At 46.7% G+C, this 25,152-nt stretch overlaps 1 protein-coding gene across 3 annotated transcripts in view; it reads left to right on the top strand.

The window, feature by feature from the left end:
* The window catches only part of VWC2L (von Willebrand factor C domain containing 2 like), a 268,255-nt gene that overhangs the window by 3,959 nt on the left and 239,144 nt on the right, over positions 1-25,152 (top strand). For all 3 annotated transcript variants that reach the window (XM_075317528.1, XM_075317530.1, XM_075317529.1), the window contains exon 2: positions 10,892-11,346. In XM_075317528.1, coding sequence (XP_075173643.1) covers positions 10,957-11,346 — 390 coding nt within the window. In that variant the 5' untranslated portion in view covers positions 10,892-10,956. The remainder of the gene's footprint in view (positions 1-10,891; positions 11,347-25,152) is intronic.

The raw sequence follows: 25,152 nt of genomic DNA, 5'->3' as shown, positions 1-25,152 counted from the left end.
TCACCCCCAGACATGAGAACCTGTGTGTAAGGAGAAATGTGTTCTTCACAGCAACAAGTACTAGGGCAACGCAACGTAAGACCTACAGTAACTATTCAAAAGTGACGTGATCTCCATGATAATGTTCTGTCTAGAAATGGGACACTGGGACTGTTATATTGGGTTCCTGTTTTTTTTCCTTTGGGGTGGGGGTTGTAACAAGCAAAAAAGCAACTCGGCAAAATAATATGTAAGGTCATAGAATCCTAGAATGGTAGAGTTGGAAGGGACCTCAATGGCCATCGGGTCCAACCCCGTGCGAGTGCAGGCTTTCCTAAATGTCCATTGTTAGAGCGAACCTGACAGCTGATACATGCTGTCCAATACATCTGCTGTATGATTTCAGCCATATTTGTTTAACTTTGAAATGCGATCATAGAAAAACATAGTTGGACAGGCTGCTCCCTGGTGGCTTCTCCTTGCCCACTGCCCTGAAGTGACGGGTCTCCCTGTACACGCAGCTGGGGGAGTCCTGACCGTCATTGGCAGCCGGTGAGGAGAAGCTGCAGTAGACCCACCGGTCTTTCTAGTCTCCCATGCGGCTTGGTTACTGGCGGCTATTAAACAATATTTTACTCTGAAACTTCAAAGTGTTTTAAAATAATTATATATGGCTGAAATCAAACAGCAAAGGTCTGATACACACCTCATGGATCACGCAGCATATATCCCCTGTAGGGTTCACTTAAAAAATTTCACCATTGAAAATCACAAACCACCAAAAAGTATCAATTGCATAAATTTATGCTGTTTTACATTTTCCAAATTTCTGGACTTCTCTGCACGTAACAAGGCAATGATACATGGAGCCACACTATATTCATGTTTAAATTGTCAACATACACAATGTGGTCCTAAATAATTAAATGATCACATGGTGACATCATCTCTGCTGCGTGTTCACTATATATACATGGGTATGTATCTCATTTGATAGAACTCTGTTGAAAAGGAGCCAAGCATGGGAAGACGTGTCCAATGGGTGACTATCCTCTGACTTTCTTTTCCATGCTGGAATTGACTAAGACAACGTTCCCATGATCAGGATCAGTTTAGTTCTTGACGTTGCAGAATTTCTGCACCATCTCCGCACCTTAGTTTACTTGCGTTTTTACTGCATTTATGACATTGTATTTCTTTCTCTCCGTTTTGGAATGTCATATGTTATATTGATGAAATCCTGGAATGAACCACAGAATCCGCAAGAAAAGTGCACTGGCCAGGGCTGCAAGGCTCCACACGATGAAAAGAAGAAATCTAGCAGAAGTCCCAGGGATGGATGATTTAAAATCCATCTTTATTGAAAAACTTAAAATCAAGCCACATGAATACTGGCACCAACAGACCCTTAAGGAACTACTGTAATATGACGCGTTTCGACATAAAGCATGTCTTAAACATGGATACCATGTTAAAACGCGTCGGATTACAGTAGTCCCTTAGAGATCTGTTGGTGCCAGTATCCATGCAGCTTAATTTTAAGTTTTTCAGTACAGACGGATTTTAGTCATCCTTGCCTGGGACTTCCGCTGGTTTTCTTCTTTTTATTGTTTAATTTATACTGTTTTGTTTGGAAACTTACTATTGACACAGGTGTGGATTACGTGCATTTTTAATACATTTTCACCATGTAAATGCACCAAAAACTTGTGCCTTTTTTACTTGCGGATTTTCCGCATCTAATGCAAGTCTATGGGGAAAATCCACACAGAAGAATCGGCACAGCCGCAAGAGATATTGATATGCTGCAGAAAAACGCACCACAGGTCAGTTTACGCTTAGTAAAAATGAAGCGCAGTGGGCAGAAGATTTCTATTAGAGGTGGTTTACTACTCAACATACCGTAGTTGCCACATATCGATGTAAACCTCATAAAGGCGGCTTTTTTTCAAATACCTTGTTTAGCAAATTGTGCCTCTGAGTTGCGCTGTTGTGGTCCGCTCATCCCCAATACTTGACCCCACCGGGCTCCGTGGCCTCTGAGATCCGGTGATGTCACGTCAACTTCCATCACCCGACATCACCGAGGTCGATCCTAGTCTCCCTAAGTGACTGGGCTGTGGGCGGAGTTTCACCACTCGTCACAGCCCACATCTCTTCTGCTTGCGGTGCTCTACAGCGAAGGAGAGTGCACGCGACATGCTGGGATGTGATGCTGGGCTGTGACGAGCAGTAAAACTCCGCCCACAACTCAGTCACTCACGGAGACTCTGGCCGCCTCAGTGATGTCGGGTGCACTGGAAGTTGACTAGACCTCACTGGATCCCAGAGATCACGGAGCCCCAGGGGTCACCTGATGGGGATGAGCAGACCGCAATAGCGCCGCTTAGAGGCACAATTTAGTAAACAGGGTATTGGATAAAAGCCTTCTATATGAGGTTTACATTGATATGTGGCCACTTTGCTGAGCAGTAGACTACCCCTTTAATCCCATTCACTTTGTTTGTACTGTAAAACGCTGCTTTTTTGACTTGGCAAAAACACGCAGCTTCAAAAACGTGAGTAAAACTCATTGTGGACATATATACTTAGGCTTTGCATTTTATTATGCATTTTTTGGTGCATATTATGGACCAAATCTGCATATGTATCCTTATGCCAGTAAAGTCAATGAGAATTCCAAAGAGTTGTGTGCACGTTGCTTCTTTTTTCCTTGCAGATTTGGTGCAGAAAATAATCTGCAGCATGTCACTTGTTGGTGCATTTTTTTTGTGTTTTTTTTTTTTTTTTTTTTTTTTAGCCTTTCCAGGCATTAGCTTCAGTAAGAAAAATGCATGGCACAAAAACACACCAAAACAGCATGTGTATTTTGGTGTGTTTGTCTGCACCAAATCTGCAACGTGCTCACAGATCTCTCTTTATACATAAATACCCAGAAATCTCTTAGGCCTCTTCACATGTCAGTGATTCCGGTTGGTATGACGTCCGTTTTTATACGTACTGGAATCACGAACATACGCAGACCCATTAAAATCAATGGGACTGTGCACACATCAGTGGTTTCTCACGGACTGTGTGTCCGTGCGGTGCACACGCGTGTCCATGTGTTCTGCATGGAGACAAGTCTGTTTTTCTCCAGTACACTAGTGTCACACGGATCACACAGTGATGTGTTCCATGTGACATTTACCGGAGAAAACACGTGTCTTTGAAATAAAATGATTTTCTATTCTCACCTGTCTCCAGGGCTGCTGTTTTCGGTGTTGCTGTCACTTGTTCAGAGCCTGCTCATTATGCTCATGCATATTCACTGACCCGGAAGTAAGGGGTGCTTCACACACAGCGAGCTCACTGCCGAGATCGCTGCTGAGTCACGCTTTTTGTGACGCAGCAGTGACCTCATTAGCGATCTCGCTGTGTGTGACAATGAGCAGCGATCTGGCCCCTGCTGCGAGATCGCTGCTCGTTACACACAGCCCTGGTTCGTTTTCTTCAAAGGCGCTCTCCCACTGTGACACACAGATCGCTGTGTGTGACAGCGAGAGAGCGACAAATGAAGCGAGCAGGGAGCAGGAGCCGGCGTCTGACAGCTGAGGTAAGCTTGTAACCAAGATAAACATCGGGTAACCAAGGTGGTTACCCGATATTTACCTTAGTTACCAGCCTCTGCAGCTCTCACGCTGCCTGTGCTGCCGGCTCCGGCTCTCTGCACATGTAGCTGCTGTACACATCGGGTTAATTAACCCGATGTGTACAGCAGCTAGGAGAGCAAGGAGCCAGTGCTAAGCAGTGTGCGCGGCTCCCTGCTCTCTGCACATGTAGCTGCATTACACATCGGGTTAATTAACCCGATGTGTACTGTAGCTAGGAGAGCAAGGAGCCAGCGCTCAGTGTGCGCGGCTCCCTGCACACACAGCTAAGCGGTGTGCGCTGGTAACTAATGTAAACATCGGGTAACCATACCCGATGTTTACCTTAGTTACCAGTCTCCGCAGCTTCCAGACGGCGGCTCCGTGCAAGCGCAGCGTCGCTTGCACGTCGCTGCTGGCTGGGGGCTGTTCACTGGTTGCTGGTGAGATCTGCCTGTTTGACAGCTCACCAGCGACCATGTAGCGATGCAGCAGCGATCCTGACCAGGTCGGATCGCTGCTGCATCGCTAAGTGTGAAGGTACCCTAAGTGTGGCCTCATCACCGAAGACATCAGCACCACGGACAGCAGTGACTAGGACAGATGAGTAAAAAGCACATTAAAAAAGAAAAAATTGTGGATTTTTTTTAACAGATAAAATAATTTTCTAAAAAAAAAAAAAAAAAAATGTCTGATGCCTCGGTTCTCTGGACTATAAATCAAGCGGAGTCTGGCACGGAGAAGCTGGAGAGGAGCTGCCCCATGGACATTTCTCTGTACCCGACTCTTTCTGACATTGTGCTTTCTGTCACAGCCGTTCAGGATCACACACAGCGCTGCAGAGGCAGGAGCCATTTGGTGTCCTGTGTTGCCCGTGGTTACGGCATTTGGGCCTACACTGCGTTATTCCCTACTATAAATTATTCCTACAGCATTACCACTTTTTTCCATAAGGTTAAACAATAAGTATAGACTGCCCTGTACGTCTCCTTATTTATTGAAGAAGACTGGTAATTTATGCAGTTATTCATCATATTCATAATTAATAAGTGGTGATTAAATGAGTTAGCCATGTATAACTATATGCCGCATTTAATGTGTTGAGTAATGTGCGCAGGGTCTCGTGTTTGGTAAAAGGATGACTGGAAAATTTTTACAGAGATACAAATAGTAATGGAGTACAAGACAATGTCATTGCAAGGTTTATAGGCAAGTAAAGCCTCCGTAATAAACGCGGCAAAGGTTTAGACCATTTTATTAATATTATGCGGGTAGTTTGACAAATGCTCCCTGTGTGATTCATTCATCGGTACACAATAAAATCCCACATGTTCATTACACAGATGAGCCCAATAAAGGATCCTGTAGGAACTCCGGGGAATAATGACTGCCAATCATTCATCAGACGGGAAATACAGAATGGAACACTAGAAGTCTTGTGGTTAATTTACCTTTCACTGGTTGTCAGGACAGAAATCTTCCATTACCAGACCAATACACATCTATGGTTACAATTAAAGAGGACCAACCGTCAGGATTTTCCTAAGTAAACTAAAGCCGTGCTATACTGGCGCTATCATGCTGATTTTATACATACCTTTAGTTGTGAGATGTATACTTTCTGAAATACTTTCTGAAATACAGGCAAGTAAAGTTTGTGAAATGCACTGTTATTTAATGAAAGGTGCAATGGAATATCTAATAGGTGGGTCGGGTTTTGCTAGTTATTACCGCCCCGTCTGTCCTTCTTCCCCGCTGTCTTTTATTACAATGGGAGGTAGGACAGGCAGGCAGACAGGGGCGAGAATAACTAGCAAAACCAGACCCATCTATTAGATATTCTGTAGCTGTTGTCAATCAAATAACAGTGCATTTCACAAACTTTACTTGCCAGTCTTTCAGAAACTATATATCTGATCTAACAACTAAATGTATGTATAGAATCAGCATGATAGTGCCAGTATAGCACGGGCTTTAGATTATATAGGAAAATCCTGGTGGTTGGCTCTCTTTAAGGGAGGTTATCAACTACTTTTACGTTGATGGCCTATCTTTAGGATAGGTCATCAATGTCTAATTGGCTAGGGTCCGACATCCCACACCCCCGCTGATTAGCTGTCCTTGAGGCCAGCAGCGCTAGCAGGCGGCCGGAAATGCTCAGTTCCAGCACAGAAAACGGCTTTTTGGCAGCGGTGCGGGTGTTGGACCCTGGCTGATCAGACATTGATTAGCTATCCTAAAGGCTACTTTACACGCTGCAATATCTGTCCCGATATCGCTAGCATGGGTACCTGCCCCCATCTGTTGTGCCGCACAACATCGCGCAGACCCGTCACACATACTTACCTGCCCGGTGACGTCGCTGTGACCGGCGAACCGCCTCCTTTCTAAGGGGGCGGTCCGTGCGGCGTCACAGCGACGTCACTGAGCGGCCGCCCAATAGAAGCGGAGGGGCGGAGATGAGTGGCCGGAACATCCCGCCCACCTCCTTCCTTCCTCATAGCGGCCGGGAGGCAGGTAAGGAGAGGTTCCTCGTTCCTGCGGTGTCACACGGAGCGATGTGTGCTGCCGGAGGAGCGATGAACTACATCGTTACTGCTGCAGTAACGATAATCGAGAATGGACCCCCATGTCACCGATGAGCGATTTTGCACATTTTTGCAACGATGGAAAATCGCTTATCGGTGTCACACGCAGCAACATCGCTAATGCGGCCGGATGTGCGTCACAAATTCCGTGACCCCAACGACTCCGCATTAGCGATGTCGCAGCATGTAAAGCCCCCTTAAGGATAGGCGTTAATGTTAAAGCAGTGGACAACCTCTTTAAGTATCTTTTATCAGAATTTGCTAAATATTCAACCCCAATAATTTCGAAGGTCGTCCATCAGGACACATATGTTCTTTAGCGTTTGAAATGTTATAATGAGTCATAAAGTCCATCTTTCAAATGTGCTGCAATGTCCTGGTTTCAGTCCCATCCAACTCATCATGGCCGTTTTCTGGGAGTTCCTTGTGACCAGTAATGTGTATGAAGGAGAAAGGCTGACTGTCTCATAGCAAGAGTTAAACCATTCTCCTTCTCTGTCATGACGGAATCAAAGAGCTATTCAGAAGTCCAAATTATTAAAATAAGATCTTATTTATTCTATACTGAGTTCTCCCCTCCCCCACAAAGAAATGCTAGAATTGTTGCTTTTTTGTCACTTGCCCCCTATGAAATGTCTTAAAAACTCAAATGTACCCCAATTTGTTACTGATAAAAAGTATAGGTCACTGCACAAAAATAAGTCCCTTGATGAATAAAAAAAATAAAAGCAAAAAGTTTTGTATTTTTTTTTTTTTTTTTTTGCAAGTAGTAAAAGATAAAAAGCACACCACAACTATTTTAAAAATTAATGAAAAACCCCACTACAGCCACCCTCACCCACAGAATAATGTTAAATTACATTTTTCATGTACGGTGAATGATGTAAAAAGAAAAACTCAACAATGAAGGCAAACTTTTTTTAGTTCATACCACAAAGATTTTTTATTATTTTGGTTAAGTACATCCGAAAAATGAAATAAGAGCATTCAAAGCTATAACTGATCCCTCAAAAAAAAACAAACAAAAAACAACTAAAAGTAATGCTATGTTGAAGGAAAAAAGTGACTGCATTTCCAACACAGAGAAAGTGAAAACTGGCAGCGGCAGGAAATTACGGTAATTAACTGAGGAAGTCACATTCCGAATACATAAGATCTTGGAAAAATACATTGGTATATAAAAAAAGTCGGGCCGATTTTCATCCAGAAAAGTAGCATAGTTTTTTTTCTCACTTGTCATCCGTGCACTGTGTATATGGAATCCGCTTTCTTTCTCAGCAGCTACAAAAATAGTAATGTAGCCATAGAAAATGGACGCCACTAGGATTGTCTGTGCGGCACCTGATTTTTTTTTTTTTTTTTTTAATTTTTCCCCACACACACAGGCTTGAATAAGTGAGTCTCATCTGATTACACATTCCCTTACAGCTGCGAAAAATATGCAGATCTGCTCTTCCTCATTGAATAACATGAGTCCGAGTGCAATCCAAGTTATATGCCAGTGTGAGGGTACCCTAATAAGGAGAGTAAGACTAAAATATATTTTGTTTGACCCACGAATACTACTAGTGATAAGCGAGCGCTGCCATGCTCAGGTGCTCGGTACTCGTTAAGCAGTTGGACACTAAGGCTATGTGTCCACGTTGCTTTTTACCTGTTTTTTGCTGCTTTTTCAACTGCAGCGTTTAATGCCAAAATGGTTGTGTTCTGCTTTTCAAGCAAAGTCTATGGGAATTTGGGTTTCTTGTGCCCACTATGCAGTTCAAACTGCAGCCTTTTTCTGGCAGAAATTTGGACAAAAACTTAGCTTTGCAGTGCAAAACCCAAATGGCAAAAACAATTGACATGTCAATTGTTTTTGCCATTTGCGTTTTGAACTGCAAAGCAGAGTTTTTGACCAAATTTCTGCCAGAAAAAGGCTGCAGTTTGAACTGCATAGTGGGCACAAGAAACCCAAATTCCCATAGACTTTGCTTGAAAAGCAGAACACATCTATTTTGGCATTAAACGCTGCAGTTGAAAAAGCAGTAAAAAGCAGGTAAAAAGCAACGTGGACACATAGCCTCAGATGGGCGTGACTCGTGTACCTGAGTATAATAGAAGTCAATGGGGGACGGAACCGGAAACCTTCTAGAAAAATGATCAAGTCCCCCATTTACTTCGATTATACTCAGGCACTCGAGTCGCGCCCATCCCATCCAGCTGCTCATTATGAATAACGAGCCTCATGGGAGTGCTCGCTCATCACTAAATACTACCCCTTCTATAATAGACAGTACGATGATCATCTTATTTTCATGGGTGTTGTTATTGAATCCATATCGAACAGTTGCTGCTAGTAATGAGTGACTGGGTTATTAGTTATTAGTACCGGGTGCTAAATACTCATAACCAGCAGTTTGATGCTCAGATGGGCTCAACTCATGTACTGAGTATAATGGAAGACAAAGGAAGACTTCCCAAAAGATTTCTGGGAAGAATGCTCATGTCCATCAATGACTTTCATTACTCGGATTCCCAGGTCGCGCCCATAACTAGTTACGAGATCCAAGCATGGTAGTGCTCGCTCATTACTAGTTACGAGCACCGAGCATTCAAGCATGGTAGTGCTCGCTCATTACTAGTTACGAGCACCGAGCATGGTAGTGCTCGCTCATCACTAGTTATGAGTACCAAGTACCCAAGCATGGTAGTGCTCGCTCATCACTAATTTTGAGTACCGAGCACTCGAGCATTGTAGTGCTCACTCATCACTAGTTACAAGTACCGAGCACCCGAGCATGGTAGTGCTCGCTTATCACTACACTGTGTGCAGAATTATTAGGCAAATGAGTATTTTGATCACATGGTACTTTTTATACATGTTGTCCTACTCCAAGCTATATAGGCTTGAGAGCCAACTACCAATTAAGTAAATCAGGTGATGTGTATTCTGGGGGTAATAGCTGGAGTCCAATAGCGGGAATCAGGGAGAACGCTGGAAGCGGCAAGTACACTGACAAAAGGGAACTTAGGTACAGTCTGGGACTTGTAGTTCCATGGCAGGTGCAGACGATAATCAGATTGCTGACAGGCGTGCGTGATACAGAATAGGAGGAAGGAATGATCCTGAAAGAGACGGTTCCAGCAAGAGAACTGCAAGCAGGAGCTTTACACAATACTCAAACAATGAGTATTTAACCAGGTTGGATATTAAAGACAAACTGGTGGTTAGGGAAGAGCTTATTGGAAGCATGCTCCACCATCTTGGCTGAGGGCAAAGTTAAGGGCGGGGTAACCAAACAATAGGTAACCAGGGCATTCCTGACAGCATCTCTGTAATGAGGAGGGGTGCGGTGTAATGACATCAACACCCTATATAAGGTGTGCTTAATTATTAGACAACTTCCTTTCCTTTGGCAAAATGAGTCAGAAAAGAGATTTGACGGGCTCTGAAAAGTCCTAAATTGTGAGATGTCTTGCAGAGGGATGCAGCAGTCTTGAAATTGCCACACTTTTGAAGAGTGATCACCGAACAATCAAACGTTTCATGGCAAATAGCCAACAGGATCGCAAGAAGTGTGTTGGGCAAAAAAGGTGCAAAATAAGTGCCCATGAATTGAGGAAAATCAAGCGTGAAGCTGCCAAGATGCCATTTGCCACCAGTTTGCCCATATTTCAGAGCTGCAACGTTACTGGAGTATCAAATAGCACAAGGTGTGCCATAGTAATCTAAATCTATGGATGGTAGGCTGTTGAGTGTCATTATAAAGAAAGGTGGCTATATTGGTCACCAATTTGTTTGGGTTTTGTTTTTGCATGACAGAAATGTTTATTTCTAAATTTTATGCAGTTATATTGGTTTACCTGGTGAAAACAAACAAGTGAGATGGAAATATATTTGTTTTTTATTAAGTTGCCTAATAATTCTGCACAGTAATAGTTACCTGCACAAACATATCCTCCTAAGATAGCCAAATCTAAAAAATCCCCACTCCAACTTCCAAAATATTAGGCTTTGATATTTGAGTCTTTTGGGTTGATTGAGAACATAGTTGTGGATCAATAAAAAAAAAATCCTCTAAAATATAACTTGCCTAATAATTCTGCACACTGTGTAGTTACGAGTCCCAAGCACCTAAGCATGGTAGTGCTCGTTTTTCACTTGTTGCTACTACAATGGCAATTTTCCTCTAGCTATAGATTTCCCGTGCCAGAGAGATGTAGTATTGGAAGCTGAACATATAATGCATGAATAGGCTTGATCCGCCATATCAAAACCTGTTCCTACGTAGATCTGCATTCTGGAACTCCTATCCTTTAACAGTAAAAATGATGAGCGTCAGACGGATGTACAGAGTGCCTTTGTCTGTTATGATGCACTGTACATCCTGGTATTGGCTTCCTGCGGTTTTCCAGCTGTTGTTTCGAATTCTACCATACTTTTCCAGCTGGTAGTTGACAGATAATGGCATCGTGGGGTTTATAGTACAAGAGCAGCTGACGTACCACATGGAGACTTTTTTTGTTTCTAGAGGCTTAAACTGTTAAGGTATAGCATTGTATGGAGTTTAACAAAATATTTACTATGTTTGACTCGAGATGAGGAATTTGAGATTTTGTGAACACTAGATGTCATAATTGACTAAAATGTAACTAAAACTTTCAAGAAAAAAAAAAATCAGACTTTTTACCTGTCGCTGTGTTTGCTTGCAGACCTCATGGCAACAACTTGATTCCGTTCCTAGTGGAGTGACACACTATAAGCCTGACATTGGGGGATGGCTCTACACATCTCCGCAGTCTCCATGATTTTCTTTGCAATCATGGCCTCAGCATCATCAGCTTCAATCAACCAAGAAGATTACCCTGCCGATGAAGGAGAACAGGCTTCCAGTAATGACAACTTAATATTTGATGACTACAGGGGTAAAGGCTGTGTGGACGACAGTGGTTTTGTTTATAAACTAGGAGAGAGATTTTTCCCGGGTCACTCTAACTGTCCTTGTGTGTGTACGGAGGATGGACCGGTTTGTGATCAGCCGGAATGTCCAAAAATTCACCCGAAATGCACTAAAGTGGAACATAATGGATGTTGTCCCGAGTGTAAGGAGGTGAAAAATTTTTGTGAATACCATGGAAAGACTTACAAAATCCTGGAGGAGTTTAAGGTAAGAAACTAAGTGTGGCTTGTTGAAACTGTTTGTGGCACACAGTGGTATTGTTTTGTCTGTGTGCGTTGAATCATCAAACTTAAAGGGGTTGTCCAGTATTTTTAGATTGATGCCTTATCATTAGGATAGGACATCAATGTCTGATCGGCCGGTGGCTAACACCGTGCACTCCAGACATTCAGCTGTTTTCGGTCCCAGCGGCGGCAGTAGGCAGCCAGAAATGCTTTGTCTTCTGATAGTGGCTACGGCCAGTACTGCACATTCGCCTCCTCTTGATCTGATTGGGAGAAGGATGTGCAGTACTCGGCCACTATCAGAAGATTGAGCAGCGCCAGAACTGAGTATTTTCGGCTGCTGAGTGTCGGACTGCGGCCGATCAGACATTGATGATGATGACCTATTCTAAAGGGGGCTTTACACGCTGCGATATCGTTAATGGTTTATCGTTGGGGTCACGGTGTTTGTGACTCACATCTGGCTTCATTAACGATATCGCAGTGTGTGACACTTATGAGCGACCTTAAACGATCGTAAAAGCGGTCAAAATCGTTTGCCACGGAGAGGTCATCCTGAAACAAAAAATCGTTTTCTGCTTATTAGCGATGTTGTTCGTCGTTCCTGCGGCAGCACACATCTTTGTGTGACACCGCAGGAACAACGAACATCTCCTTACCTGCCTCCACCGACAATGAGTAAGGAAGGAGGTGGGCGGCATGTTCCGGCCGCTCATCTCCGCCCCTCCGCTTCTATTGGACGCCTGCTGTGTGACGTCGCTGTGATGCCGCACAAACTCCCCCCTTAGAAAGGAGGCGGATCACCAGCCAGAGCGACGTCGCAGGGCAGGTAAGTCCGTGTGATGGGGTTAAGCGAGGTTGTGAATCATGGGCAGCGATTTGCCCGTGTCGCACAACCGACAGGGGCGGGTACGATCGCTTGTGATCTCACTAGTGAGATCGCAGCGTGTAAAGCCCGCTTAAGGATAGGCCATCAATGTAAAAGTAGTGGGCAATAATTAATTTAAATAACCCTATTACTAATACAAAGACGTGCACTAAAGTATTTAAAATCCCGGTGTTTTACATGGGAAATGACTGAAATTAAAACACTAGTCTCTCCTTGGGGGAATCTATATGGTGCAAGATCCCTCTAGGATTCCCCATAGACTTGCATTAGATACAGAAAGTCTGCAGGTAAGAAAACGTATTTGCAATGTTAGTGCGTTTTCACTGAGGAACAGTATCAAAATCACAGGTAATCCGCACATGACTCTATCTATCAATAATTTTTTGTCAAAGCCTAATACTACAAAGTATCAAAAACAAAGGAGCTTTATTTAAAGCTCCATTCCAGCCATTTCTGTTTCACCCCTGGAGTGGTTCCCTAAGGGTACAGTTCCACTTACGTATAGTTTGTGATGCGAGAGCATGGGTAGCAATATGCTAATGAACCTCTGCTACGAGCGTCAGCCAAGGGTCATGTGACTGTGATGGGATCTTGTGATCGGGTCACAGCTGCGGAGAAGAGGGAGGGAACACTTTCTCCCCATCTCCTCCGCTGCCTGTCCCTGCGTACATCGCACTGCACTTGGATTATATGCGAGTGCAGTGCGATGTTTCACACGCTCCCATAGACTTGTATGGGAATGTGTGAGCGGAGACTCTCTGCCAAACGCAGTATGCTGTGATTGATTCCGCATGCCGCTATGGCATGAGAAATCAATCGCAGATGGACACTGTCTCATAGTTTTGCACTAGAGTTAGAACAATCCGATGTTTTATCGGATTGCACTCGTCCGTGCAAAATGCAAGTGGAACCGAATCTCTAACTTTCTTTCCCTGTTATACTCCTCCTCTGCCATCTTCATCAGTTTTCAGTTCCACTTCCTTCAGTCTTCTGCAGTTTGTCACCAGTCGGCTGTTCCAGTGTTTCATGGAGAAGCCGGAGGTTGCTTTTCAGTACAAATCTATGAGATCTTGTGCTCGTAACTTCTAACTGGTTGAAAGTCAGAAGTTACGTCACAAGCTCTCAATACAAGTCTATGCGAGCCATAACAAGGCTCTCATAGACTTGTACTGAAAAGTGACCGCTGGTGCATACCATGAAACACTGGAGTAGCTGGAGGTCACTTTTCAGTACAAGTCTGACACCCTTGTTCTGGCTATTATGGACTTCTATTGAGAGGCTATGTGCGCACTTAGCTTTTTTTCATGCATTTCAGCAGCGTTTTGAGCTGCAGCGTTTAAATGCAAAATTGCATGCGTTTTGGTTTCCAGGCAAAGTCTATGGAAAATAGGGCTTTCTTGTGCGCACGATGCATTTACAAACGCTGCATTTTAGTTGCGGAAAATTTGTCAAAATCCCTGCGTTTGAAGAAGCAACATGTCAATTGTTTTTGCCATTTTGGCAGCATTTTAATAACATTAAAGTCAATGAGAAATGTCTAAACGCATATTTTTCAAGAAAAAATGCGTTTCACTTGCTTTTTACTAGCGATCTGCATGTGTTTTTGACATAATAAACGCAGTTCTGTCGGTCTCTCTCTCTCTGTCCATGTCGGTCTCTCCCCCCCTCTCTCATACTCAACGATCCACGATCACCGGCGCGGCGCTGCACAGTATTCACACTGTGGTGGCTTCTCCTCTTTTGAAAATGCCGGCCGCTCATTAATCCATCACGTATTCCCTGCTTCCCCCGCCAACCGGCGCCTATGATTGGTTGCAGTCAGACAGGCCCCCACACTGAGTGACAGTTGTCTCACTGCAACCAATAACAGCTGCTGGTGAGCGTGTCTATATCGAGCAGTTAAAAAAAAAAAAATAATTAAAAAAACCCCAACGTGCGGTCCCCCCCAATTTGGATACCAGCCAGGGTAAAGCCACATGGCTGAAGGCTGGTATTCTCAGGATGGGGAGCGCCACGTTATGGGGCGCTCCCCAGCCTAACAATATCAGCCAGCAGCCGCCCGGAATTGCCGCATCCATTAGATGCGACAGTCCCGGGACTCTACCCGGCTCATCTTGAATTGCCCTGGTGCGGTGGCAAACGGGGTAATAAGGAGTTAATGGCAGCAGCCCATAGCTGCCACTAAGTCCTAAGTTAATCATGGCAGGCGTCTCCCTCGAGATACCTTCCATGATTAACCTGTAAGTTAAAGAAAATAAACACACACATCCAAAAAAATCCTTTATTTGTAATGAAAGACAAAAAAAACCCTCTTTCACCACTTTATTAATCCCTCAAAAACACTTCCAGGTCCGACGTAATCCACGCAAGGTCTCACGATGCTTCCAGCTCTGCTACATCGGAAGCTGACAGGAGTGGCAGTAGAACACCGCCACCCTGTGAGCTCCATGCAGCAACTGAAGTGAGTCGCGTGATCAGCTGTGCTGTCACTGAGGTTACTCGCGGCCACCGCTCTCAGGTGGAGGACTGCAGCTGTGGCCGCGAGTAACCTGAGTGAAAGCACAGCTGATCGCGCGGCTCACTGCAGTCACTCAGGGGATTTGCGATCACAGATGAGTCCTTCATGTGTGACCGCAAATCAGGCTGCCGCACAGAGAGAGCCACGCGATGTCAGTGAAATCGGGTGAAGCTCTGACATTATTGCTGAGGACTCCTGTGTCCTGGCACTGACCTCGGAGGTTCATCTGAGTTCATGATAGCACACAGAGACAGAGCCGCGGGATGACAATGAAGTCGGGTGCAGTTCATCCGAGTTCATTCTCATCGCCCGACTCGGTCTGTGTCTGCTGTCCTCGGACATGTAGCAGAGCTGAATTGCGGGGGGAATGCACTGACAAAAATGCATCCAAAACGCATGTAAGATGCATCCAATAGAATGCATCCAAAACGCATGTATATTTGTCAACACGCAGTGTCACGTCTGCCAGAGGGTGCGTTCTTTTCCACACTGGTCAGGATGCAACGTTCGCACATAGCCAGAGAGTGTGATGTAAATGCTGACTTCCGAGCAGTCAGAAGTTGCAGTCAGAAGATAGCGCCACTGGACCAGAGCGATGCCGTATAAGGCTAAGACACCGAGGGGTAAGTATAAGAAGGGGCAGGGGACTTGGGTTAAAAGCATCACTCCAATGCTGAAAAAAAAATTCACTGGAGTGGTGTTCTAAAGCATGACATAGCAAAAGGAGACAAAAACCGCAAAAACATAATAAAAATGCATGTAAAAAAATGCAAGTAAATTAATTTACATAATCGGTGCAGAAATGCTGCAGAAAATCTGCAACATAAAAAAAACACCAAATATTCATTGCTGGAAAGTAGCATAAAGGATGAAAAAGATCTGAAATGATTCTTCTTGGTGTAATTTTCTTTTTTTTTTTTTCATAATAAAAAAACTGGCATTTTAAAAGGGGGTGTGTAGACTCTTTTTATCCACTGTACAATGTTTTGGAATATGTTGGTGCTTTACAAAAAAAGGATACTTAAAGGTGTCGTGTGTGTGTATGTATGCGCAAAATAAAATTTTGCCCAGTGGACAAGATGTGTAAAAATTAACAGACTTGGCCATACTGAACTACCGACACTCACCTGCTCAATTAGCGCAGAGATAGTACGTCATGATATCACTGTTCCAGAAGCCACTGGATCATTGGGCCTGTGATTGGCTGTAGCGGTCAGGTGACTTTTAGTGGCATGTAATTCTAAAACACCTGATGAGGTTCTGCTGAAGTCACCTGACCACTGCAGGCAATCACAAGGGTGGAACATTGATATCTCCTTTTTCTGTGTAGGTGCAGATCGCGGAGCAGCTGGCTCTGGATCCAGGTGGATGGCTGTTATTGAGTATCACTTTATTTTTACTACTCCAGGACATCTGTGACCTTTCATTTTGTCCAGAAAACCTCTTTAACTTCTTGTACTAGACTTTCAAAATAGTTTACATCAGTATAGAGAATTGACTGAGGATAGATATGATATTTTTGAGAGGATTATTGGTATGTGCACCCATTAAGCAGAAATTCCTGCACTAAAAACTCGTCATTTGGCAGAAAAAACGCCGCTCAACGCCCCCTTCACATATCACACGCAGACCCATTAAAAGCTGCATTTTCTAACGGACATGTGTCCATATGCTCCACACGGCTACATATCCGTTTTTACCCGGCAGCACTGATGTCACACGGACTACACACACTGATGTGATCGTTGTGACATCAGTGTCACACATACCGGAGAAAACACGTGTCTTTGAAATAAAATGATTTTCTATACTACTCGGTCTCCAGTGCTGCTGTCTTTGGCGCTGCTGTCACTTGCTTCCTGGCCCGCTCATTATGCTCATGAATATTCACTGCACTGCGGACCTGGAAGCAGCAACGCCGGGGACAGATGAGTAAAAAGTTCCTGCTCTCCGTGTGCTATCACAGATAACACACGGAGAACACACATGTGCCAAGATCACGGCACAAGAAGGGCCATACCCACCTTCAACATGGTCAGTGTTTTGCATGGACGTGTGAAAGAGGCCTTAAATATGTACATTTTTGCCAATTTTTTTTTTCCTTTCATTAGAATGGGGGAAAAATGCTGCAAAACGCTGAAAGATTTCACATGCTGGAGATGTGAAACTGCTTCAAATCTTCAAGGAAAAAATAAGCATCATGTATATGAGATTTCAGAAATCTTACTCCCTTAGGTACTGTGAAATGCAGCATTTTTTTCCCACAAAAAAAACTTGCTGAAAATAATGTATAAAAAGTGCAATGTGTACACATTCCCTAAGACCATAGGAAAATCCGTATGAACTAGAAGCGAATAAAAAGTAGCACGTGCATCATTCCCAGAGTGCCGATGTAAAAATACCATCATGTATAGTAACACTATTCTGTCCCTTGTGCTGTTCATGATTACGGTACACTAAATACACATGGATATCATAGTCCTGGAGATTACAATATTCATTATGAATCCCTGAATGAACACTCAATATTAACGTCCGATATAAATTCCGGTCATTAGTGTATAATATGCTCCATCTGTACATATTCTCAGCCGGAATGTCATACTGCGGTGGGAAAATTGGTATAAGGAGTAATGCAGCAAGAGAAGGAAATCTTAAAAAGGTGACAATTTCCACACCATGATAATAAGCAAAGTAAAACTTATGGAAACATAAAATCACACTGGTTAGGACCTGTAATATTAAGCTTTCAGGTACAAAATGTAACTTAGTGATGTGCGGACTCGCAGATAACCGGGATCGGGGGGTCTACCAGGTTAAAAAAAAAAAAACAAAAACTGGTTCCAGCCCGGAATAGATCCCAAATGGCTGGCCGGACACCGGTCCCCATTTAAGTCTAGGGCAGCCAAAATCTGGCGCTTAAAAATGGTGGTGGAAGGGATAGGGGGATTGGCGCAAGCGCTTCATACTTATCAAACAAAGTCAAAAAAGGAGGAAAAAACCATCTCACCTGCAAACGTACACTGATAAAAAGAAACCCCAACAGGTCATAAACAAAAAGGAAACAGATCCAGCAAACATGGTAGACAAGGTTTAAAAGCACAGTGTCTACAATGTTGATCTAGGTTATGATTAAGAGATTGTTCCTCGAAACATGTAAACCAGTATCAGGTTTGTTTTTTGTCTGTCTCTTCCATGATCACAGTTTGTACTTTTAATGTGCATTAAATGAGTTAAATTTCAGTGCTTTATCTTTTTCCTTTTTGTTTGCTTCATACCAGTCTGAGGTGAGGTCACTGAATTTACTGAAGACAGATTACCTGTGATCACAGGTGGGGTACCATGGGAACCTGCAGCTGTGACCGCAGATAGCCTGAGTGACATCACTGCTCATTGCACAGCTCATTCTCTGCCTGAAGCTCACAGTGGGCAGTCATATTCTGTGCCCGCCTGCTGTCACTTAAGATGTTCCAGGGCTGGAATCGTCGTTGGACCTGGGTGTTTTGGGGGTTAAATTAGCGGAAAAAGAGGGTGGGGAGGTTGTATTTTATTTCAAATAAAGGATTTTTGGTATTTGTGTTTTCTTTTCACTTACAGATTAGTAATGGGGGTCTCAAAGATGCCTTACATTACTATTCAAGGGCTTAGTGGCAGCTGTGAGCTGTCGTTAACCCCTTATTACCCCGATTGCTACCGCACCAGGGCAATCCTGTTCAGCTGCAGTCTGCTGTTTTTAGTTTGGGGACCCCAAAAACCATAGGTTTTCTCAGCTTAGAGTGTTATCATGGCTGGGTGTCAAAATTGTGGGGGGACTCCCTTTTTTAAAATTATTTAAAAACACAAAAAAAAAACAAAATGCATGCGGTTTTTCTTATTTTAATGCACAGCCAAGGTAAGCGCACGGCTGGGGGCTGCCGTGTATCTGTATCTGTGCTGGGTATCATAATAACGGGGACCCTAAGCCAATTTTTATTATTTTATTTTTACTGCAATCCAGATACACACAGTGTGATCTCAAGCAGTCAAACATGCTGTCACACTGGCTGGGGGGCGCCTCTGACTGCAGCCAATCAGAGACAGCAGGACTGCCGGTGGGTGGGGGGACAGTGAATATGGATAAGTGATAATGAGCGGCTCTGGAAGTAGAATGAGCGGCCCTGGAAGCAGTTACAGCCGCGCCGAAGACGATAAGTAGAACGCTCCTGCTTTATTCTTATTTTCTTTATTATTCCTTTTTTTTTTTTTTTATTTTATTTCCAGAGTTGCTGGTTCCAGATCATTACCTAGAGTTCCCTGAGAACTCCAGGCCGGGGTCTGCTCCTGGGAACTTTTGAAACTGCACAGATCCGGACTTTAACTGTCCATGTCCGCCCATCAATAGTTCTTAGCTTTAAAGCACCATTTCAGGTTTGTTTTTATTTCAGCGCTGGAGTGACATTTTAAACGTAAATTCTCTGCCCCCTTCTTATACTCACTTTCGGCAGCTTTATCCTTTTTCAGCTGTGATCTTGCAGTGGCATCTTGTGTCCATAACTTCAGAGTGGCAGGAAATCAGAAGTTACGTCACAAGTTGCCAATGCATCTCTATGAGAGCCAGAATGAGGCTCTCATAGACTTGTATTGAGTTGTGACCTCCGACACGCTCCATGAAACACTGGTGTTTCCAGTCTGACTGGAGCGACCCTGGAAAAATATGAAGGTGGTGGCAGGTGAGTATAAATTTGATGGAACTGTTAGGTATGTGTGCACGCTGAGTTTTTGATGCAGAAATTTTCTGCACCAAAATCTGCACCTTGGGGCAGAAAAATTAATGCGTTTTGGTGTGGGGGTTTTTTTGGTGCATTTTGGTACCATGCATTTTATTTTAGTGAAATCAATGGCTGGAAAGGCTACAAAACACAGGAAAAAAAAATGCACCAACGATTGACATGGTGCTTCTTTTTTCTGTACCAAATTTTTTTTTTTGCACAAACTGCACCAAAAAAGCATCAAAAAAGCAGCAGCGTGCGCACAAGGCCTTATGACACTTTTTTTTACACAGCGAAAATATGCAGGGTTCAAAAACTTCTAAAAATCGAATAGGTACAAGGATACAACACATGTGAAAAATTTAAGTCTGAACAGGGTCCTTGACCTAGTGCCATCTTTTTGTGTTTTTTGCCTCTCATTTTTCATCTTCATGATATTTTATAGTGCAGGTGCACATTATCACTTATTTTTTAGGAGAGAATACCATTTAACTGGTGCAGTAGATTATTTTTAAGCTTATGTCCAGCCTTGCTGTTGTTCTGCTCCTAGATAAATACTATAGAAGTTGAGATTAGTCATCTAAATCTCATATCTAATACTGATAGTCAGGGCCGTACGTGGACGAAACATCAGCTTTAGCTCATAAATCATTATTTACGAAGATGAAATATCCCACCCCATGTAAAAAAAAAAATCACTATGTAATGCAAGGTTCAGCGAATTTGGCTTTACTTTTTCATGTTCCTCACCAATCCCCTAAATACATCAACGCAAGAAGGAAAATGAAAATAGATCATGGAAATATCTAATCATACGGTTCAGGACAATTGTCCATTACCACCCTGCAACTAATGATAAAGCTAGGAATATTACAGATAGACCATGCTGCAGACTATACAAGAGAATACAGTACTGATCAGCAGGGCTGTATTTTGCCTTCGTACTGCCCTAGGCACTTTAAGTGGTCGCGCCCCTTATTGACAACGTAAAACTGAGTTTTCGCACACGACATCTGTTTAAGGCAGATCTACTCTGTAAAACACTTTAAGGCTATGTGCGCACGTTGCGTACAGTTCACTGCAGAAATTTCTGCAGCGATCTGAAGAGCACATGTGCACTTCTAATCGCTGCAGAAAATGTCCGTAGTGAGCGCCGATTCCATGCGCTCTGCCTGCAGCTCCTGCCATAGACAGAGCAGGAGCTGCCGGAAAAGCGCAGGAAAGAAGTGACATGTCACTTCTTTTTACGCAGCGCTTCGGCAGTAGCCGAAGCGCTGCGCTCTAAAGCGCCATGTGCGCACGGCCCCTGCACAATCTCCAGACTGTGCATGGGACGCAGGACGCATGCAGTTACGCTGCGCTACAAAGCGCAGCGTAACTGCATGTATTTGCGCAACGTGCGCACATAGCCTAAAAAGTATCAATGAGAAACGAAGGGCACTAAACCCCCCCCCCCCAATGGGGATCACCACGGGCACATCAAAACATAGCATGGGTATAAAATATTTCCACCACACCGTCCCCACTTATATACTGTGACTGTCACACTGCCCCTAATAAACTACACACTGCCCTCCCTTATAAATTATACCCACCACACCTTCCTCAATTATGAAATATGATCTGCACATTGTCCTCACATCATGCTGCCCCCTCCTCACAATGTCCCATGCATGCTGCCCCCTCCTCACAATGTCCCATGCATGCTGCCCCCTCCTCACAATGTCCCATGCATGCTGCCCCCTCCTCACAATGTCCCATGCATGCTGCCCCCTCCTCACAATGTCCCATGCATGCTGCCCCCTCCTCACAATGTCCCAAGCATGCTGCCCCCTCCTTACAATGTCCCATGCATGCTGCCCCCTCCTCACAATGTCCCAAGCATGCTGCCCCCTCCTCACAATGTCCCATGCATGCTGCCCCCTCCTTACAATGTCCCATGCATGCTGCCCCCTCCTTACAATGTCCCAAGCATGCTGCCCCCTCCTCACAATGTCCCATGCATGCTGCCCCCTCCTCACAATGTCCCATGCATGCTGCCCCCTCCTCACAGTGTCCCATGCATGCTGCCCCCTCCTCACAGTGTCCCATGCATGCTGCCCCCTCCTCACAGTGTCCCATGCATGCTGCCCCCTCCTCACAGTGTCCCATGCATGCTGCCCCCTCCTCACAATGTCCCATGCATGCTGCCCCCTCCTCACAGTGTCCCATGCATGCTGCCCCCTCCTCAGTGTCCCATGCATGCTGCCCCCTCCTCAGTGTCCCATGCATGCTGCCCCCTCCTCAGTGTCCCATGCATGCTGCCCCCTCCTCACAGTGTCCCATGCATGCTGCCCCCTCCTCACAGTGTCCCATGCATGCTGCCCCCTCCTCACAGTGTCCCATGCATGCTGCCCCCTCCTCAGTGTCCCATGCATGCTGCCCCCTCCTCACAATGTCCCATGCATGCTGCCCCCTCCTCACAATGTCCCATGCATGCTGCCCCCTCCTCAGTGTCCCATGCATGCTGCCCCCTCCTCACAGTGTCCCATGCATGCTGCCTCCTCCTCACAATGTCCCATGCATGCTGCTCCCTCCTAACAATGTCCCATGCATGCTGCCCCCTCCTCACAATGTCCCATGCATGCTGCCCCCTCCTCACAGTGTCCCATGCATGCTGCCCCCTCCTCACAGTGTCCCATGCATGCTGCCCCCTCCTCAGTGTCCCATGCATGCTGCCCCCTCCTCACAGTGTCCCATGCATGCTGCCCCCTCCTCACAGTGTCCCATGCATGCTGCCCCCTCCTCACAGTGTCCCATGCATGCTGCCCCCTCCTCACAGTGTCCCATGCATGCTGCCCCCTCCTCACAGTGTCCCATGCATGCTGCCCCCTCCTCACAATGTCCCATGCATGCTGCCCCCTCCTCACAGTGTCCCATGCATGCTGCCCCCTCCTCAGTGTCTCATGCATGCTGCCCCCTCCTCACAGTGTCCCATGCATGCTGCCCCCTCCTCAGTGTCCCATGCATTCTGCCCCCTCCTCACAGTGTCCCATGCATGCTGCCCCCTCCTCACAGTGTCCCATGCATGCTGCCCCCTCCTCAGTGTCCCATGCATGCTGCCCCCTCCTCACAGTGTCCCATGCATGCTGCCCCCTCCTCAGTGTCCCATGCATGCTGCCCCCTCCTCACAGTGTCCCATGCATGCTGCCCCCTCCTCACAGTGTCCCATGCATGCTGCCCCCTCCTCACAGTGTCCCATGCATGCTGCCCCCTCCTCACAATGTCCCATGCATGCTGCCCCCTCCTCACAGTGTCCCATGCATGCTGCCCCCTCCTCAGTGTCTCATGCATGCTGCCCCCTCCTCACAGTGTCCCATGCATGCTGCCCCCTCCTCAGTGTCCCATGCATTCTGCCCCCTCCTCACAGTGTCCCATGCATGCTGCCCCCTCCTCACAGTGTCCCATGCATGCTGCCCCCTCCTCAGTGTCCCATGCATGTTGCCCCCTCCTCACAGTGTCCCATGCATGCTGCCCCCTCCTCAGTGTCCCATGCATGATGCCCCCTCCTCACAGTGTCCCATGCATGCTGCCCCCTCCTCACAGTGTCCCATGCATGCTGCCCCCTCCTCACAGTGTCCCATGCATGCTGCCCCCTCCTCACAGTGTCCCATGCATGCTGCCCCCTCCTCACAGTGTCCCATGCATGCTGCCCCCTCCTCAGTGTCCCATGCATGCTGCCCCCTCCACAGTGTCCCATGCATTCTACCCCCTCCTCACAGTGTCCCATGCATTCTGCCCCCTCCTCACAGTGTCCCATGCATGCTGCCCCCTCCACAGTGTCCCATGCATGCTGCTCCCTCCTAACAATGTCCCAAGCATGCTGCCCCCTCCTCACAGTGTCCCATGCATGCTGCCCCCTCCTCACAATGTCCCATGCATGCTGCCCCCTCCTCACAGTGTCCCATGCATGCTGCCCCCTCCTCACAGTGTCCCAAGCATGCTGCCCCCTCCTCACAGTGTCCCATGCATGCTGCCCCCTCCTCACAGTGTCCCATGCATGCTGCCCTCTCCTCAGTGTCCCATGCATGCTGCCCCCTCCTCAGTGTCCCATGCATGCTGCTCCCTCCTCACAATGGCCCATGCATGCTGCCCCCTCCTCACAGTGTCCCATGCATGCTGCCCCCTCCTCACAGTGTCCCATGCATGCTGCCCCCTCCTCACAATGTCCCGTGCATGCTGCCCCCTCCTCAGTGTCCCGTGCATGCTGCCCCCTCCTCACAGTGTCCCGTGCATGCTGCCCCCTCCTCACAGTGTCCCGTGCATGCTGCCCCTCTCCTCACAGTGTCCCGTGCATGCTGCCCCTCTCCATGAGCTCCTAATGCTGCCTTCCTCTTTTCCATAATGACACCTCCATGCTGCCCCATTCATCATACTAAGACCACCACACTAGCGCTTATGCTGAGACCCACACACACACACACACACACACACACACTACCCCACTCTTGATATTGACTCCCCCTACATTGCTCCACTCCATACTGAGCCCACACATGCTGCCCCTTCTCCATAATGAGCTCCCAATGCTGCCCCCCTCTTATTCTGAGTCCTTACACTCCCCCCCATCGATATTGTCATTGCTCTATCCCTCAACCCTTGTCCTCTGTCTCTAGCATTGACCCCTCTCTCCCATTCCCCCAGCAGCAGCCTCTCTCCCCCCGCCTCCAGCAGCAGCCTCTCCCCCAGCATCAGCCTCTCTCCCCCCAGCCTCCCCCAGCATCAGCCTCTCTCCCCCCAGCCTCCCTCAGCATCAGCCTCCTCCAGCATCAGCCTCTCTCCTCCCAGCCTCCCCCAGCATGAGCCTCCTCCAGCATCAGCCTCTCTCCTCCCAGCCTCCCCCAGCATGAGCCTCCTCCAGCATCAGCCTCTCTCCTCCCAGCCTCCCCCAGCATGAGCCTCCTCCAGCATCAGCCTCTCTCCTCCCAGCCTCCCCCAGCATGAGCCTCCTCCAGCATCAGCCTCTCTCCTCCCAGCCTCCCCCAGCATCAGCCTCCCTCCTCCCAGCCCCCCCTCCTCCAAGCCTCCCCCAGCATCAGCCTCCCTGAGCATCAGCCTCCCTCCTCCAAGCCTCCCCCAGCATCAGCCTCTCTCCCCCAGCCTCCCACAGCATCAGCCTCCCTCCTCCCAGCCTCCCCCAGCATCAGCCTCCCTCCTCCCAGCCTCCCCCAGCATCAGCCTCCCTTCTCCCAGCATCAGCCTCCCTCCTCCCAGCCTCCCCCAGCATCAGCCTCCCTTTTCCCAGCCTCCCTCAGCATCAGCCTCCCCCAGCATCAGCCTCCCAGCCTCCCCCAGCATCAGCCTCCCGCCTCCCCCAGCATCAGCCTCCCGCCTCCCCCAGCATCAGCCTCCCGCCTCCCCCAGCATCAGCCTCTCTCCTCCCAGCCTCCCCCAGCATCAGCCTCTCGTCTCCCCCAGCATCAGCCTCTCTCCTCCCAGCCTCCCCCAGCATCAGCCTCTCTCCTCCCAGCCTCCCACAGCATCAGCCTCTCTCCTCCCAGCCTCCCACAGCATCAGCCTCCCTCCTCCCAGCCTCCCCCAGCATCAGCCTCCCTCCTCCCAGCCTCCCCCAGCATCAGCCTCCCTTCTCCCAGC

Source organism: Anomaloglossus baeobatrachus, chromosome 7 (genome assembly GCF_048569485.1).
Source record: "Anomaloglossus baeobatrachus isolate aAnoBae1 chromosome 7, aAnoBae1.hap1, whole genome shotgun sequence".
In the NCBI taxonomy this organism is placed as follows: Eukaryota; Metazoa; Chordata; class Amphibia; order Anura; family Aromobatidae; genus Anomaloglossus; species Anomaloglossus baeobatrachus.
Note: the sequence above shows the minus strand (reverse complement) of the source record. Positions and strands in the feature narration are given on the sequence as shown.